Source organism: Diospyros lotus, chromosome 3 (genome assembly GCF_014633365.1).
Source record: "Diospyros lotus cultivar Yz01 chromosome 3, ASM1463336v1, whole genome shotgun sequence".
In the NCBI taxonomy this organism is placed as follows: domain Eukaryota; kingdom Viridiplantae; phylum Streptophyta; class Magnoliopsida; order Ericales; family Ebenaceae; genus Diospyros; species Diospyros lotus.
The window spans coordinates 28,492,717-28,510,856 of record NC_068340.1 but is presented as its reverse complement, the minus strand read 5'-3'; the positions used below and the strand labels follow the sequence as shown (position 1 = coordinate 28,510,856).

The following is an 18,140-nucleotide window of genomic DNA, read 5'->3' as shown; positions in this document are numbered from 1 at the left end:
TTTATTTTTATGACTTAAGATATTTTTTTAATTTTTAATAAATAAACAAAACTTACTTTTTATGTGATAAGCTCGCATCCCCAATCATGCTAATTAAAGAAGAATATCTCAAAGCCCCCTTGGGCGTTCGAGCGATTTTTGCAAAGAGTGAGAAAGTTCGAAAATTTAAGTTTGAATCTCCCTGTAGTTGTTTGTTTGGGTGCGCTGAGATTTACCTCTTTTCCACACGACTGAAGCCGGGGGCCCATAACAGAGCGCATTCCAAGATGAACATCTCAAATATGCTAAACGTGGAACTAATTAATTTACAGGCGGATGGATGTGACATAATATACATACATACATGCGAGCCGAGAGAGAGGGCGGCCGATATTGCTGGGGGAATAAACAATGGAATATTTACATTTTACGCACTTGTCCAATACATACATTGCACTGCGCATGCCAAGTCCTGTCGCAGGCAGGGAGCGATCTCGTTGCAGCAGCTAGCAGTCGCACGTGATGAAACTTTCCCGCACATAATAATAATGAAAGCTTCTGGGAAAGCGAGCCGAATTAATTAGCTACGAGCGTCGTCAGGAATCATGCACCTGTCGTCGTCGTCGTCGGACTCGGACTCGGACTCGTCGGCTTGCTCTTCTTCTCTAATCGTTTCGAGATTAGGAGAATGAGAAGGCCTCTCAAGGGAGATCAATGGAGACGGCGCCACCTCCCTCCAGAGCTTCACCAGCAAGCCTAATTCCTTTGCCATCGGCGGATGAATAACGAAATGGATCGGCGGATCTGTCGATGTCTGTTGCCGGAGCCTTTCAGAGATTGCGGGATTTATCGGCGAGTGTGAAGAACCAGCGGGATTTATATAGAAGAAGATCGAAATGGATCGTGAATCGTGGATTGAAAACCACCAGAAAAATATCACAGACACGTGGAGTTAACTGATGATACTCCGCACATCCGCTTGGCTATAGCAAGAAAGTGACAGCGCAAAAGCAGGAATCTTCCACTCATATGCCTGGAAATATCCATCTGGTCCATCTTTCGTAGAGATTTCTAGATTCTTAACATTAACTTTTCAATACCATCTGGTCTTAGTTACTAATTCCGATCGATCACAACACAAAATTTGTTCAGTTCCGCTGATTAGATTATCCAATTTTCGGCCCAAGGATTAATCCATAATAATCCTTCAGTTCAAACCATGGCTAGTCCACCCAACCTAAAACAATAGACCAGCCCAGTTTGAACCACTTAATGCTCCATTTTGTCATCATCATCAGTTAGCAAATACCCAGTTGAATAGGATAAATAAATGAATAAGAGGCAGCTACAAGTACCTACGTGAGGTTTCCCCTACTGTTTCGTTTCAATTGAACCTACTGTTCAGTTACAGCTACCTGGCCAGCCATTTTTATCTAACAGAAATTTACCACCTAGACTTTGAACTTTTATTTTTCTTTTTTTATTTTTCACTATGATAACCTCACTAGCAGTAGCATATTTAAGATGAGTAGATGACATTTGAGACTCATTAAATTATTTTTACATATTTTTTCCAAACCTCTAACGTAAGTTTTCAGTTTATGATGATATATTTTCTTACAGAATAGTTCTGCTACAACTCCATCTTAGTTGGGCTTGCAATCTTATTTATAATTTCTCTACCATTGAGAAGCATGTCGACATCCATTGGGTTCAGAACCCAATGGTCCAATTACCTTTCTTAAAGGTAAATTAGAGCTTGATACAAAGTTGATATTATGTCACAATTTAAGTAGGTCTTTGCAATTATATATTATCCCATTAAATAAAGAAAAAAAAATATTTCTGAACAAAAATATAAGGACGCAGTGATGTTGCAGCATATATATCGTGCCAATTTTAAATTATTATTTTGACTTCTAACATTAAAGCGATGCATGCATATATTTGATTATCAAATAATGATTGGTCATAATGTTGGTAGAAGATATATAGGCATGCATATGTTTTGTTATCTTTGTATATAAAGCGTTGCATATGTACACAGAAAAAAAAGAAAAGAAAAGCAAACGTTATATTAAAATTCACAAGTGAGACATATCTATATATATAGTTGCTCCAAAGTTGCATTTTCTCTTTTTTCCTTTTTTTTTAGGACAGCCATAAGTGTATGTTTCATATTTTTAGTTTATTTATTTATTTGTCAAGATTCGTACGCATTCTGAATTATGGAAAATAAATATCTATGTAGTATCATCACTTAATGTACCAATAAAAATAAAATATCGTATAATACTGCTTTTAGAATTAGAGTAATGATAATAAACAATGTTAGATATGACTTAATTCAATGTACACAACGAGTGCTATCATTAAGCTTGTTAATTGATGGTCCAAAAGTGACATAAAAATTTTGATACAATTGTAGCCTTTTTGTTAAAGAGAATAAATGGTACCATACCAACATCTATTTTTAAATTGTTCAAAATAAGAAACGATCATGACCTTAATTAATCAATTCCAACTTGTAGCATAAAATTATGTCTTTCTATGCAGTCACAAAAAAAAAATAGTATAATGCTACATTATTAATTTATTACTAGAACAAAACATGTTTTAAACCTGAAAATTAGCTGGCTTGAGCTACAGACTATATATTTATTCACAAGCATGCAGCAACCCCAAACAATTCAAATTAAAGAACAAAGATGTATTATTTGTACTTTGTATTTTCTCCTTTTTCTAATGTAAGACCCCACGAGCAGCATTAGATGCGCCACCTATACTTCTCTAACAAATATCTTAATTTTCAAAGTATGAACTTATCTTAATCATTATCATTTTATATTTACCATTTTGATTTTACCCGTTGCTTTTCCTGGATTAATTATTATTATAATTAAAAAAAATAGATTGATTGGATAAGGGAAAGGGTATTCGCCGTACGATAACTCGCGATCTTTTCGTTTGTCGCGTTGGAGAGAGCAGAAAATATTTTCCCCAGAAAGGAGCGACATCCAGCTGGCACGCGCAGGATCCGAGCGCCTCGTGTGGGCCTCACAGTCACGTGCCATCCGGCGTCCCACCCACCCCCACCCCCAACGCCGAAACTTATTCGGCCACGTACCCCAGCCGCATTTACGCTCAACACGTGTCCTCTTCTCGGAAGGCTCAACCATGGGGACCACCCGCACCGGTTTCGCGGAACCAGGTTATCTCGTCTTCCGAGATTCAAACCGGACGGAAATTTTGGAATATTAATATTAAATAAAGATAAAAGCATTTTTCTTTTCTTTTAAAAAGAGACAGTGACTTAAATGACTATCTTACCCTTATGTATCGCTCTGGTTCGCCCTTAAAGCCGTCGGGTCCAAATCACGTAATATCCTCCTTGTTTTCCGTTAGTAAAGATTTTGTATAAAATCATTTTTGTCTTGCTAATTTAAAATGATTTTAATTAATAAAATATTATTAGAAATATATCTATCCAAACGTAACCCACAATAAGTGAATATAAGAACAATCACAACGCTCTTGCAATTTTCGTGAGAAAAATTAAAACGTTCGGGTAAAAACTTAAAACGGTACGGATTTTGGATAAACAAGCAATAAATGTGCCGCGGCATTTTCACTTTTTTTTTTTTTTTTTTATCTCCCGGGGGGGGGGTCATTTAAGTAAAGTAATCGGGCAAGACAAAGTTCCGGATAAAATAAAGACAGTGGAGGCGAGCGAGGCTTATCCGTCGGTACCTCAAATCAACTTTATAAAAGCAAATCAAAGTGGTCGTTCGAATTTCGAGAAACCAATACGGAGAATTAAGATTGAAAATCGAAACGCCGAGCGAGCGTTGTACAGAGTCGACAGACTGCAGAGAGCTGAGAGAGATACACACAGACGCAGAGATCTTCATTCATCCATGGCGGCGTCCAAGGCCTACTTCGCTAGGGCGAGCCACCATTTCCTGTCCGGAGACCGAGACGCGCCTATCGCTTCGGACTCCATCTTCGAGCTCGACGAGTCTGACGTTTGGAATACGGGGAGTTCCTCGTCGCCGGAGTTCCGGAAATCGGTCTCGATTTCGCGAGTCTCGAAGAATCCGGCGGGGAAGGGAGGAGCGGTTAGGGGAGCGGCGGCGTCGCTGCCGGTGAACATACCGGACTGGTCGAGGATACTGAAGGAGGACTATAAAGAGGGGCGGAGGAGGGACAGCGATGATGATCTCGGCGATGGCGGAGAGGATTGGATTCCGCCGCACGAATTCCTGGCGAGGACGCGAATCGCGTCCTTCTCGGTGCACGAAGGCATAGGGAGGACTCTGAAAGGGAGAGATCTAAGCAGAGTTCGGAACGCGATTTGGCAGAAAACCGGATTCGAAGATTAGGCTGGCGTATCACGTGATATTATATATTTTTGAAAATCATCTCGACTGTTTTAACTGCTTTTTGTTTTTTTCACTTTTCTCTTCTTTTTTTTCTTCTTAAAACTCTTGATTTTATTCCAGTTTTGCGGTGAATGCAGCCAGCAGCAGCAGCGAACACGAGAAAGCGAATTACTATTGCATGTAATTCATATTTCTGAGAGGAAATCAAAGGAACGGCTCTTTTAAGTTTTAATTAAGTTTGTGCAATTTTATTTGAATTTTTTTTTTTTGGTTTTGTTAAAGTCAAGGGGGTAATTTGCAATTAATTGACGACCGGGCGGGGGGGGGGGGCGCTGAAGACTTTGATTGGTGCGGTTGGATCAAATTACTCCTCATCCCCTGGCTGGACTCTCCCTCCGTCTCTCAACTAACTGATTATGAGTTTAAGTGACTCCCAATTGGCAAGTAATTACGAAATGACAGTACTACCCCTGTTACACTGATCTTGCTTCCTTCTGCGACGCTCTTAACTCTAATTAAAAGGCTCTCACGCGCAAAGCATGAGCCACCTACATGGTAAGTAAAATTGCACTGAAGACGGTTTGGTTGAGACAATTTTGTTCTGTAGCCACCCATGTGAGCAAAATGGGAGTTTTGCACACTCACTCTGCAGGTTGCGTAAATTGTCCGACGCCAGCAAAGATAACAGATTGTGATCATTTCTGTTTGGATTGAAATAAGGAAAGGAGACTGAAAATATTAATTAATTGTTAAGAAAAGTGATGGGAAGAAAATAAATTAATGAATTTATCTTTTTTTAATTATTTATTTATTTGGACAGTGAAAAGTGAAGAAAGCATTTCTTTTCTTTGGTTAGAAAAATACGAGAAAATGAAAAATAATTAAGGCTAAATATGTAAATTTAACCTTATTTTAGAAATATGGCGTACAGGTTCTGTCTAAAGGGAATAGGATGTTATAAAAATACAATAATTTTTTTTTAACGTACGCTATTCATTCTCTCTCTCTCTCTCTCTCTCTCTCTTTTAAGATTGTTAATTGCTCATAATAAAATAATTATATTATTAACTAACTAATAATTATATTTGTAATACAATAATTATTTCTTAATAATATAATCATTATAATAAAACACAACAATTGTCCCTCACAATGCACTTTTATAATTCAGTATATAATGCAACTTTTATATTTTTATTTTTATAATAATATAAATTATATATTATATCATACATATCTCAAACAAAATTAATTTTTCATTCACCTATTTATCAATTAAGATATGTAAATATACGAATATTTTAAATTTTCCAAACATAGAAATCACGTAACGTTCGGGCGAAGACCGAACCTACTAAAGGGATAGGGTTGTAGTAACCCTTGTTAATTTTCAAAGCAGCGCTGCTTCATTCGAGGCCCTATTCATTCAATCTAGTTGAATAGATTTATTTATTTGAATAATAATAGAGTACATGACATATTGAATTGCGGATTAACAACAAGTGCTGCAGAAACTAGAACATGCAGAAGAGAGTCGTTAGCAATACCTTGAAAAATAAAATCTTACTGCCTAAAAACATTTCTTTTTTTGTTTTTTTATAAAATCAATTTTTATGAAGTCTACTGTCCCACTCATTTTTGGCTCAAGTGGGTCCTAAAATTGAAATGGGCCTCACCGGGGTCACCGTTGACCTGTTACTACTCAAAATATATTTAAATATTTTGTTCGTACATCTGTCCGTCGCATGGTCTCTTAGGGTGGGTGAGAAACTTTTGAAGGCGTAATGTTGCGGTCTCCTGAGGCGGCTTCCGCTTCTGTGGTAGATAAGTAGATAGGGCCGGTCCTATAATAAAGGGCCCGACCGATTAATAACGTTATCCGGCCCAAATATCAAGCCGTACGCCTGATCCGAGGCGCGCTCTCTAGAACTACAACATGCTCCACCCAAGTGGGAACTGGGAAGTAGACCCTCCGTTCCAACTCCAAACCCACCTACTGGTCAAACCGGCGCTTCACATCCACCAGAACGAGGACCGACTGGTTCACAGAACCCCTCCTCTCTCTCTCTCTCTCTCTCTCTCTCTCTCTCTCAATACACGTCGACGTCGGTTCACCAAATTGTAATTTACTATAATCCTCGTTAATACTTGCAGTCCCTCCGGCAATGAATTCCGATTCGAACTCGCCGGATGCCTCCGACGATCCCGGCGCCCAAAATCCTAGCCCTACTTCAGTTGATCGGACCGTAGGCGCCGTCGAAGATCAATTGCACTCAATCGCATTGTCACGTCCAAATGACGTCGTTCCCAACGATTCCTCCTCCCTCGAACAAGACGGCCTAAATGGACCGCCTTTGGACGAGAACCCCAATCAGGACAATAACGCGGTTGGAGAGATCGGAGACGAGATTAGTAGCAGTTTAGTGCATGAGTCGTCTCGGGAAGCTGAAATTGTGGAGGAGGGTCTGGAGAGCGTTGTGCTGTGGAGGACTACCAATTCGGAGCTGGAAACGGACCGGCCATCGAGCCCGAGCAGCAGCGGCTATGACGGCGAGAGGGGGAGCACCAGTGCCTCCGTTGCTTCGGAGATTGAGGAACTTCGTCAAGACGAAATTCGTGAAATTTGGGATGATAAATTTTTCAACGGAGTTTCGGATTCACAAGCGCGGGGTAAGCGGCATCCCGATGAAGTAAGTTAAATGCATGCTTATGCAATATGAAAGCAGACATGTTTGTCATACTATCTTATGTCCATTAACCGACTTGGTATTATATTTCTAGATATATTTGACATGGAAAAAGACCTAGTTCGTGTCATAATTGCTCATCTTCTGTCAGTATGCCTGAGCCTGACTGGGACAATATTGTTCATACTGTTTCATGTTTTATAACCCTGCTTGATTAATATATTAAGTGCAGGATGATGCTTCTCTTTCATGGAGGAAAAGGAAGAAGCACTTTTTTATTCTGAGTCACTCTGGCAAACCAATATACTCCAGGTGAACATTGACTGGCAGCATTTTTTTCCCCTTAGTTCATACTAATAGGAATTTATTTTGTTGGTTTTTTAGTTACGTCCCAGATATGTTTTTGTAATGAATCCCTTTTTCTTATTTGAATATAAAGACACGGCGATGAACATAAGTTGGCGGGATTTTCAGCGACTCTGCAAGCAATCATTTCCTTCGTAGAGAACGGGTAGACTGATACTACTAGTCTTTGGTCTTTGGTTATAATTCCTCTTTTAGACATTAGGTTATTGTTGGCCAATATTTTCTGAGGCTAATTCCAAACTGGAGTTTCAATGGTGTTCCTTATCTGATCTATTTTCAGGGGGGACAAAATCAAATTGGTAAGAGCAGGCAAACATCAGGTCAGCTTCGATCCTTCTTCAGTAGGTCTGAACTCTCTATATTTTTTGTTAAAAAATTTCTTTTCTCTGTATTGCTTTTCAAATCAACTGAAACTTCTGCATGATATTGTGTAATGTCGTTGTTGGTGTACATGGTAGTCCTCCCTCTATTTTTGTTAATTAACAAAACTTGCTAATAATGAATCAGTGCTTTTGATTGTGCTAGCCAATTTGAGGTGGCAATTTGCAAGTGCTATTTCTGCAAATCTTGTACTCTACAGTCTCTACTGAAGATGCTTGGACATGACATAGGCTATAATGGATTTATAGAAGATATAACAAGATAGGCAGAGGTCTGGAATTTATCTAGCCAGCCCCATCTAGTTTGATAAGGCTTATGATTGCTGTTGCTGTTGTACCAGTGTTGTAAAAACCAGACTGGACCAACCGGTCCAACCACAAAAACTGGCAACCACCCTGTGGTTCAGTCCGGCTTGTACCCCCCAACAAAATACAAAGAACCAACTACTTTTTTAGTGAACCGTGCCAATTCAACTAATTAAGGAGAATTTCTGGACGGACAATTTCATGAGAAAAAAGCTCACGGTGAAAGAGAGGTTCTGTCTTGAGAGAGAGAAAAGGTGTGGCTTTGATATGGGTTGGAGAGGAAGCTATCATGGAATCAACTCAGTGGGTGAGTTTCAGAGAGCCATTTGTTTCATTGGAGAGCAGCGTCTTTGAAATGGTGATGTAACTTCCGGGCACCACCATCAGCAGCTTTTGTGCTGCCGTTGTGGAGGAGTTAGACACTGCTATTATAGCTAATATCAATGCTCAATTTGCTCTGGGTGACTATCGTGGCCAGTGCTCTCACCATCCCTCTCCTTTTCAAAATCATACTAAGAATATGTGTATATATTCTTAGAGGGAGGCACCAAATATGCCACCAGAGCACTTTTATTGCTGTACTCAGATTTTACTGAGAGGGATAGTGGTTCATCATGCTGCTAAGTTAAGTGAAGCAATCTCAGTGGTGAGAGGCATGCCCCTAACTAGAGCATATATCACAACAGAATCAAGATTGATTTGATTAAAAAAATAAAAAAAAATGCCAAATCTAGTTGTTGTCACTTGAACACAACAATGAATTTATTTACTGAGAATGGCGTTGTCAAGCTGCTTAGACTTTGCAAGAGAGATAATGATCAAAGAGCATAGGGCAGTTTCCGTGCAAACACTCAGATGCTTAAGTCAACACTCAACTTCATTGAAGGCTTAAATACAGTATTGAAATCAATATCGGAGGCATGCCTTTTTTGGAATGAGGGCTTAGCTATTTATAGAGGAATTTGAAAGTTTGGGATAGACATCCCTAATATTTCGAGATCGACTAGGATTATGACTTTTATAGATCATGTACATCCTTTTATGGGTTTCTCTGAAGGATTTTAGGATATCGAAATTATTCTATTTGCGCTCTGTTCGGGACCTCCCAAAAAAGGGGATTTATTACAGTCTCAAAGAGCTTGATTATAGTCTTCGGGAGATTGTAATTAGTCTCTCAAAATGTAAGGTCTCTGGGAGACTATGGGCTCTTTCAATCTCCGGGATACATGGTCTCCCAGAGACATTTTGTGCTTCCAAGAGATGTTCAATCTCTCGGATATCATTTTTGCTCCCGGAGATGTTTCGTGTTTCCGGGAGATGTTCAGTCTCTCATATATCTTTTTTGGGCCAAAATGATGCCTTGGGTTTTTGGGATTTTTTGTCTTTTAGTGGGCTTTGGCTTATGACACATCACTAGCAATCCCTTAGATTGGAAGGAAAACCAGCTATAATATAGAGCAATTGTTGGTGACAGATTTTAATTGTTGATTGTCCATTTCTTCTTGTAAATTGTGTAACTATGGTTATAATTTTATTTTATGTTTATTTTAAAATTTGTATTAAGATTGTATTATAAATAATATTACTTTATAAATTTAAAATCTATAGTGTTATATGTTATTTTTCTTATTTTGGATCTTAATTTAATTATTTTATATTTATTTATTTAATAAAAAATACATCCTATTTCGACCTCATTTTGACCCTTTAACTCTCTCCCTTCTTCGGTTAGATACCTAGTCAGGTTTTTGAAACATTTTGTTGTACTACACTTTTATTTTTGCTGTTAATTACACTGTGCATAGATATATTTTCTTTCCTTTGTGATTTGCAAATTCCTTTAATTGTTGTTATGGCAAGTGAGAGCTTGAGACAAAATTATCTTAAGAAAGTCTCTTACCGATCTTGTTGATGGCAAATAAGTGAAATTGCATGAACCTGGGTAATCCTCTTCCTGATGATTGAGATTTGACTCTTGATTCTGGAAGCTTTACTAATTTTGAGATGGATTTGTTTGTGGATTAAGTTTAGTATTTGATATTATGTTCTAGGTTTTGATCTGTATCCATTTTTTGATCTGCTTCAAAGGTGTAGACCAGATTGCTTAAAAGTTTGAATTTCAATTTCTATATGATATCACTCTCCAAGAAAAAAAATGAAGCGAGGAATGCCAAGGAATGCCAAGTTTGGGAGCTTATGAGTTGTATTTTGTTTTCTAGATGGTATAATTTTTGCTTTGCAAATACATCTATCGTCTCTTTGATTCTTTAGTATCTTTTTCTTTCAACTTGCTCAAATAAGTTAAAATTTGTTGCTTGGTTCAGTCCTTTTGACAAGTCAAAACTTTTAGCATGACTTTGGTTCTGGTCTGAAAAATCAACTCTCAGAAATTTTTGTTGTTGGGCTAGTGCAATAAATTATTAAGGCACCCCTAATTTCCTCATGTAATGTATTTGATAATTCTCACTAAACAATTCCTTACTATGATCGTAGAGACCAGATTCTAAATGGGGAAAAGCAAGTAATTAGTGCTACAGAAAATGAGAAAGATCATTGAGGAAGTCAGGAAATCTTCTTAATTGATGGTTATGTTCTTATATAAAAAAATACCTCTAGGATTAATCTCCTGTTCTCCTGTTCGTTCCATATTCCTATCCTATATGGAATTCCCAATTACTATTTTTGGTACTGTGAATTAGCATGCCCTGGAAAACAAGAAAGACTAAAGAGGTAAGTCATAAGATAGTCTCCATCAGTAGTTGTCTTCTATATCTTTTATAATATCAGAGACCAATATTATAATGGTAATGCTATTTGAACACACTGTTTTGACATTCACAAAATTATGGGTAGTTCTCCAAGGAATTAATAACACTTCCTCATAAAATTATTAACTACTTATCAAAAATTATAGACACTATGTGCAAATTATAAGTACACATAGCGAAATTGTTTATAATTTTTAAAGTGCTTATAATTTTTGAGAAGTAGCTGATAATTTTATGAAGAGTGCTATTAATTTCTTGAAGTACTTATAATTTTGTGTGTCAAAACACTGTACAAATAGCATACCAATATGATAATGTGCGGAGGAGTACAAATGCATGATTCAGTTGGAAGGAAAATGATTGGAAGCTAACAGCAAATGCATGAGCAAGGAGAATGGCAGAAAATTTGCTAATGATGTTTTCTTGCAAGAGTTAAAATATGAAGGGGCTGTCTTCTTGCCTATAGGTGTTAGAACTCAATGAACTCCCTTGGTTTTGGGTAATGGACTAATGAAAAAGTAAACCTTCTTTTATTTTCTTTCTTACTGAACAATAGTGGAAACTGCTGAAATTTTTTTTATTTTGGAACGCAAAATTTGTGAGAGAATATTCTTTGTATGAATCAGGTGTAGTTTGATGGAAATTATTGAATTCTCATCATTGTTCAACAATGTATATTATTTATATGGAATATATGCATAACATGGTTCAACAATGTATAATTTGTATGACAAAATCAAAGAAGATATAGGTTATCAACAAAAAAATGCAAAATGCTAAAAACTTTATCAAAGAGTTAAGAGTCACTTTTGCTTGAGATTTTTTTTCCCCGAGCAGGGGGAGTAGAAGACAGAAAACTATTGTCCTAAGTGTCAAGTATGACATCATAGGCATAACATCTGTCTAATTTCCCTTCTTGATATATCGTTTTGCATGGACTAATGTCGTTTATAATATGCATAAATCATTGTTTGTTGGCATGGAATGTGTACAATTTCAGGTGGTTTTTCTTGTTAAAGGACCAATCTACTTAGTTTGCATAAGCTGTACAGAGGAGCCTTATGAATCATTGAGGGGGCAATTGGAGCTGATATATGGTCAGGTAGCTTTTTTGTCCTTCCCTAGAGTAAGCTGAGTTCATTTTGGCTTTCAAGTCTTACTAGTTACTTAACTCACATTTTTTTGGCTCTAGTTGTGTCCTATGTACCAAAATCTATTTTGATAGTTGATCAAGTTCCTGATTTTATTAAATGTGATTTGATTGCAGATGATACTTATTCTTACAAAGTCCGTAAACAGATGTTTCGAGAAGAATCCTAAGTTTGATATGACACCTTTGCTTGGAGGAACAGATGTTGTCTTCTCTTCTCTCATTCATTCTTTCAGTTGGTTTGCTCTCTGCTCTCTTTCAGCATTCCTGTTTTATGATAAATCAATTCAGAATCTTTTTATGGTCTTTTGTTTTTTACTTTTTTAAATTCAGCTTCATAGAGCATTAACGCGGATTGAACTTTGAATCTTTCTTCATTTGAAGAAAATAGTCCTTAGATGGCTGACATGTTATAAAGTCTGCATGCTTGAGTTTCATTTCATGACTACAACTAGAAGCCTTATAGATTTCTTAATTTGAAGACTTGTGATTGTTGTTTATCGGTAGCCACTTGCACATCCATTTATGGATTCTATGCTTTTTTATGAAACTTAATGGTATTCTATTTTTAAACATTCTTTAAGGTGGATGTTCTATTCAATGTTTAGAGTTTGTGTCACAAGGCTACAATTTGTGACATGTTGCAGAATCTAAGTGGATTGTCTTTCATGCAAAAAATTATAAATTATTAATGGTTTTGGGGAGGAGCTATGGGAACAATAAGAATGCCAAACACAACTCCCAAATCCCATGTCCTGCTAGTTTGGATTGGCAGCATGAACCTTGTTTTACCTTTCAGCTATGTGTAACCTATATTAAAATATCTGTTAATCCACACACTAGCTCATTTCTGTTTGCTACCTCAATCCAGTTAGTTTGGTCTTCCTCTTGTGGTATTTCTTCTGATGATGTTCATTTCACTCATTTTGGTATTGCTGTGATAAGACTTCTTTATAGGTATAATTTTAATTATTTGTTTTACTTATTTTCAGTGGTTCTATTACTTCTTTATGGATGACATAATCTTAGTTGATTTTATCTTGTTATCTCCAAATTGGCACTTCCTCAATCTACTTGTGTTTATTCCAGCACTGTTCTTTCTTATTTGCACGATCTGCTTCAACCTCTTGTTTTGATTGCTTTTATATGAACTGTTTTCTTAATTTTCTAGCATTTTACCCCATTGAGAGTGTCTACATAGAGAAATTTCTGTCTACACATGACGTGCTAATCAAATAATACTCTACAGATAGTCTTCTCTAGATAACCAAGCTATACAGACCAAAAAATTGAAAGGAACCATGCTGTTGAGTTATATATTTGACCATATTATTTACATAACCATTTTAGAGCAAATACTAAATGAACATTCACTTTGCTAGAGAAGCTTAGAAGATTGAGAAATTAAATGTAGTTGCTAATAATGCAGTTGGTTTCTGTAAAAGTTTGCCCATTTCTGATTTCAGGAACCCAGCCACTTTTCTTCATGCATATACTTGTCTTCCACTTGCATATGCTACAAGGCAAGCTGCAGGTTCCATATTACAAGATGTTGCTGATTCAGGTGTCCTGTTTGCAATATTAATGTGCAAAAACAAGGTTTCTCTTCTTTCCTCACCCCTCTTTCTATTTTCTTCTAATACTTAGGACTGGTCATATCATTTTTCTAAACTGGAGCTCGGAATGCAGGTTCTCAGCCTTGCTGGTTCTCAAAAAGCATCTCTTCATCCAGATGATATGCTTCTGCTTTCCAATTTTGTTATGTCATCTGAATCATTCAGGCAAGTACAATTACCTTCTTAACTTTAATCTTTTGAAAGTATGATGTGGAAACATGTGATAATCTTATGTTATCCACTTTGGAAGCCTCTTCACCATTTAACTTTACAAAAATGAAGCCTCTTAACCATTTGATACTGAATTTGCATAACTTTATTAATCACGAATGCTTTCTTAAAGAAAGTATATTTGCATATCTTGCCTAATGGACCTACTTACCCAAATGATAATAAGGTCAAAATCGTTTTAAATTGCCATTTTCCAATGCATTAGCATACAATCGAAGTTCTTTGGTTAACTCTCTAAAATTCCCCATAAAATTATTGTACAACAAATGTCAAATCAAAGAGTCCTAACAGAACTGATTACTTAAAAACATTTATTCATCACACAAGTTTCTTCATAGGTTCCCACATCTATGTGATTGGCTGAGTGTTTTTGTTGAGTGGTTATGGTAGTTTCCTTGTTAGCATGTATCTGAAGAATGTGTTGTCCAACACTCTTAGAAGTTTAATGATCTAAAAAAACGTGTCTTTTACTTAAATTGACATTGGTACCATTAAATCCTTTAGTCTGGAAAAGTGTAGTTTGATATTGGTGATGGAGACAATTATTTTGGTGCTCTGGTCATATGTTCACTGCTCTTAGGTGTGAAATTTTCTGAGGACATGATATTGTGAACTTTCGTTGGGCAAGGATGTGAATCTGTAATTCATTTATCTTTCATGTTACCTTATCCTAACAGTAGAATGAAATGCAATAAACAACCATGGTTATCCTGGTTGATTCTGATTTATCTTGTCCTTTTGGTGCTTCTTATGTAAACATACTTTGAGGCCTTACTGATTTTCTTTTATTGGCTGCATGCAGGACATCTGAATCTTTCTCACCTATTTGCCTGCCAAGATATAATCCCATGGCATTCTTATATGCATATGTTTATTATCTTGATGTGAGTGAAGCTTAGTTGTAAACAATATTGTCAAATTCAACTACACTATTTTCATTGGATGATGATCAAAACTGAAAGTCAATGGATTTCAACACTGCACTTACATTTAAACAGACACTTTACTGCATTTGGTTTTATGGAATTTAGATGCAAGAAATGATACAATCACACAAATGATTCTTTTTGTGCCAGGTTGACTCATACTTAATGTTGCTTACCACACGTTCTGATGCCTTTTATCATCTTAAAGATTGCAGGTAACTTATGTATTCCCAATTGATATATTAGAGCACTGAGGTTATAGCGTTATAATTTCCCATTATAAGTTGCCATTTACTTTTGGCTTGAGAACAGTCTATAGTTTTATAAAAATGTGATTGGCCCTGTTTTCTACTATACTCCCAAAAAACATTTTCTTTTCTCTTGGGGTTCTGTCTAGCTTGGAATATATTTCTTTTCACTTTTGGTTTGTTTTAAAGAATTCAAATCAATTCAATAGGATTCGTATTGAGATGGTCCTTTTGAAGTCAAATGTCCTCAGTGAAGTTCAAAGATCCATGCTAGATGGTGGCATGCGTGTTGAAGATCTGCCTGTTGATCCATCTTCTCGCTCAGGATCTTTATCTCATTTAGGTGAGCCTAGACTTGCAACAGACTCAGCAGACAGATTACAAGAAGCATTTGTGGGTATTGGTGGCCCTGGTGGACTTTGGCATTTCATATATGTTAGCATTTACCTGGACCAGTATATATCTTCTGAGTTCTCGTCACCAATAGACAGCCCACAACAGCAGAAAAGGTGACATTGCTAAATTCTCTACCAATTCTATGCAGAAATATCATGTGCTATTTCTGGAAAGGTAGCTTGTACTTGTATTATTGCTGTTGGATGACTAAATTCTTTTGTTACAGATTGTATAGGGCTTACCAAAAGCTTTATGTTTCAATGCATGATGAACTAATTGGACAACCCCACAAAACTCAGTTTAGAAGAGACAAGAACTATGGTAAGGAGGTTCTTGTTCCAAGTAATGCAACTTTTAAAGCTATAGCTAAGTAAATATTCTCAACTGTCAAAGGTGACCTCTTTGTTGCTGAAACAATAGTCTTTTCATTTATTGAAATAGGAGTTGGCAGACCTTTTTAAGGTCCATGAACTATTCTGTTATTTCTTTTTTTTTTTGGTCTTTCTAATCAGTATGGGGCATAAAAGGTTAGGGTTATATCATCATACAGAAATGAGTGAGTTGGAAAACCAATTTCTGATGGAGGAACACGTTAATGTAAAAACAAATGTAGCCGTGATGTGGCGTTATTAGGGAGGCGGAACCTTTTAGAGGAACCTGTAGAAGATCAAAAAATAGGTGATAGAGGTTTGGCTAAAGAAGACGTTGTTTAGGGCATGATGATTGGCAGGAGTGCAATTTTACTAGAAAAGCTTATATGCTTTGCTTACAGCTGAGTGAGGCTGCTATCCATATAGTTGAACCTGGTCATTGCAATCAATGCTCGCCAAAATTCAGTTGTTTGCCTTGTGGTTCACAGATCTATAGCATGGAAAATAGTAAATTTATTTAAGTATAAATGTTTACACTAAATCACTCAGCAAAAAGCTTTTACTCTATATCAGACCATGAGATCATATTGCTGTAGCTTTTGATTAGCGTGCCAGCTTGTGATTGTGCAGCAGTCAATTTTCATTTTTTTTATTTATGGTTGGATTTAGTAGTGGAATCTGCAGTAGGTTATTTGAACTACTTTTTCTGGAAAATGTGTTCCCTGCTATCCATCAATTAATCTCTTAAATTCTGTTATGAAATTTTCACAATCAAATCTTTAAAATTATCTTGATCCTTTTCTCGACAGTTCTGCTCTGTTGGCTTACCCAGGATTTTGAACTCTATGCAGCATTCGACCCCCTTGCAGATAAGGTGCAATTTTGCTAATCCATTAGAATGTTGTCATATGACTGTAAGTTATTACTTGTATAGAATGTGCATATAGGTCAACAATATTCTGATTATTCAACACGACTAGGAATAATCTGGACTAGCAGCTGTGATATCTACCCTCTAGCTATGGAGATCACAAATTCAGAAGTCTGCATAAAAAGGTTTCTAGTTTGGTTCACCTAATTTATTTAGAAATTCAGTTGAATAACAATAAAACCCCCACCCCAACTAAGCTTTAATCCCATTTGGTGGGGTTGGCTAGATATGGATTCTAGCTCATCCATAATCATATCTTCTATAACGCCATTATATCACATATTATGTCCAATAGTTATTCACCAATTTCGTTTTAATGTTTGTCTACCTCTATTGTTACAAATTTCTTTCACTCTTCTACTCCTCACAAGTACATTTTTCAGCCTCTTTCTCATATGTCCAAATTATCTAAATTGTGTCTTGAGCATCTTATCTTCAATTAATGTCATTTCAACTTTATTATAGATAATTTTACTTCTTTTTCTTTTGTATGGTCGTATGTCTATTTAGATATTCTCACCTCAGTCATGCTTACAATTTTGCAAATTAGTCAAACCTTGTGTACCATACAAAGAAAATCTATTGAACAAGGGGAAAGAAGAACAAAATATTACAATCAGAGAGAGAAATAGGGGGAGAGTTGACTTTTGTGGAACTGTGAGGAAGTTAGATGAGTGTGCTGATCTGTTGGGGGCTGAGTTTTGGTTTGTCTGAATTTGCAGGCTTTGGCCATAAAGACTTGCAGCCGGGTGTGTGAATGGGTGAAAGATATGGAAAATGAAATTTTCTTGCTGGGAGCTAGCCCCTTTTCATGGTGATTCTCCTTTCACAGGTGTATTAAATTATTCTAAGTTTTAGTTCTGCCAAAATGTTAAGATGCACACCAGCTGGCGTTTCCATGGATGTGATTTTGGTCTCTTTACAGTTCGTTACATGCGGTGCCAATCAATTAAGGCGATGCCAATGGTAATTGATTTCTTCAGATACTACGTTAAGAGGAATCAATTCTAACTTCTATAGGATATTGGAGTCCACTGGATCTTATTCATCAACTCCTGCCCTGCCCTGCCCTGCCCAGCCCACGGTAGAGACGACGACCGTTCTTCTTTCTGCAGCCACTTCACTTGGTTGAATTGCAGAGCTCTAATTCTAACTATAATGTTCCTTTTTGGAATTGCTATCACATTCACTGCAATCAAAATAAAAAAATATATTAGAACAGATAAAATTTTTAACCCCCCTGGGATTGAATTATGAATTAAATTTAGAACCCCTTTGGCCGACGGAGTCCTTGGGTGCCATTATTCAAAATTCATATAAAATTCAAGAACCAAGATTTGGAGGCAGGATCCGACAGCACCTGCACAATATAGAAGAATGAGCGTTTTGACTCATTTCCATCA

General features: G+C 36.7%; 2 protein-coding genes across 10 annotated transcripts; both read left to right on the top strand.

Moving 5' to 3' along the window:
- Positions 1 to 3,700: 3,700 nt before the first annotated feature.
- On the top strand, positions 3,701 to 4,593 carry LOC127797642 (uncharacterized). Its single transcript, XM_052330724.1, has one exon. The coding sequence runs from the start codon at positions 3,897 to 3,899 to the stop codon at positions 4,359 to 4,361; it is 465 nt and encodes a 154-aa protein (XP_052186684.1). The 5' UTR covers positions 3,701 to 3,896; the 3' UTR covers positions 4,362 to 4,593.
- A 1,698-nt stretch (positions 4,594 to 6,291) lies between these two features.
- LOC127797499 (vacuolar fusion protein MON1 homolog) lies at positions 6,292 to 18,140 on the top strand. 9 transcript variants are annotated; one of them, XM_052330461.1, is made up of 15 exons: positions 6,292 to 7,051; positions 7,281 to 7,360; positions 7,488 to 7,559; positions 7,695 to 7,734; positions 11,869 to 11,970; positions 12,136 to 12,257; positions 13,485 to 13,617; positions 13,708 to 13,799; positions 14,668 to 14,749; positions 14,942 to 15,006; positions 15,249 to 15,548; positions 15,662 to 15,756; positions 16,658 to 16,680; positions 17,460 to 17,551; positions 17,663 to 18,140. In XM_052330461.1, exons 1-15 carry the CDS (start codon positions 6,527 to 6,529, stop codon positions 17,688 to 17,690), a joined length of 1,851 nt encoding a protein of 616 aa, XP_052186421.1. In that variant the 5' UTR covers positions 6,292 to 6,526; the 3' UTR covers positions 17,691 to 18,140. The 9 variants fall into 9 exon arrangements, 7 of the variants coding, with proteins under 7 accessions (XP_052186421.1, XP_052186423.1, XP_052186422.1 ...); XR_008022237.1 differs by having other exon boundaries at positions 6,300 to 7,051; positions 16,616 to 16,720; positions 17,663 to 17,759; XR_008022236.1 differs by having other exon boundaries at positions 6,300 to 7,051; positions 16,616 to 16,720; positions 17,460 to 17,569; positions 17,663 to 17,759.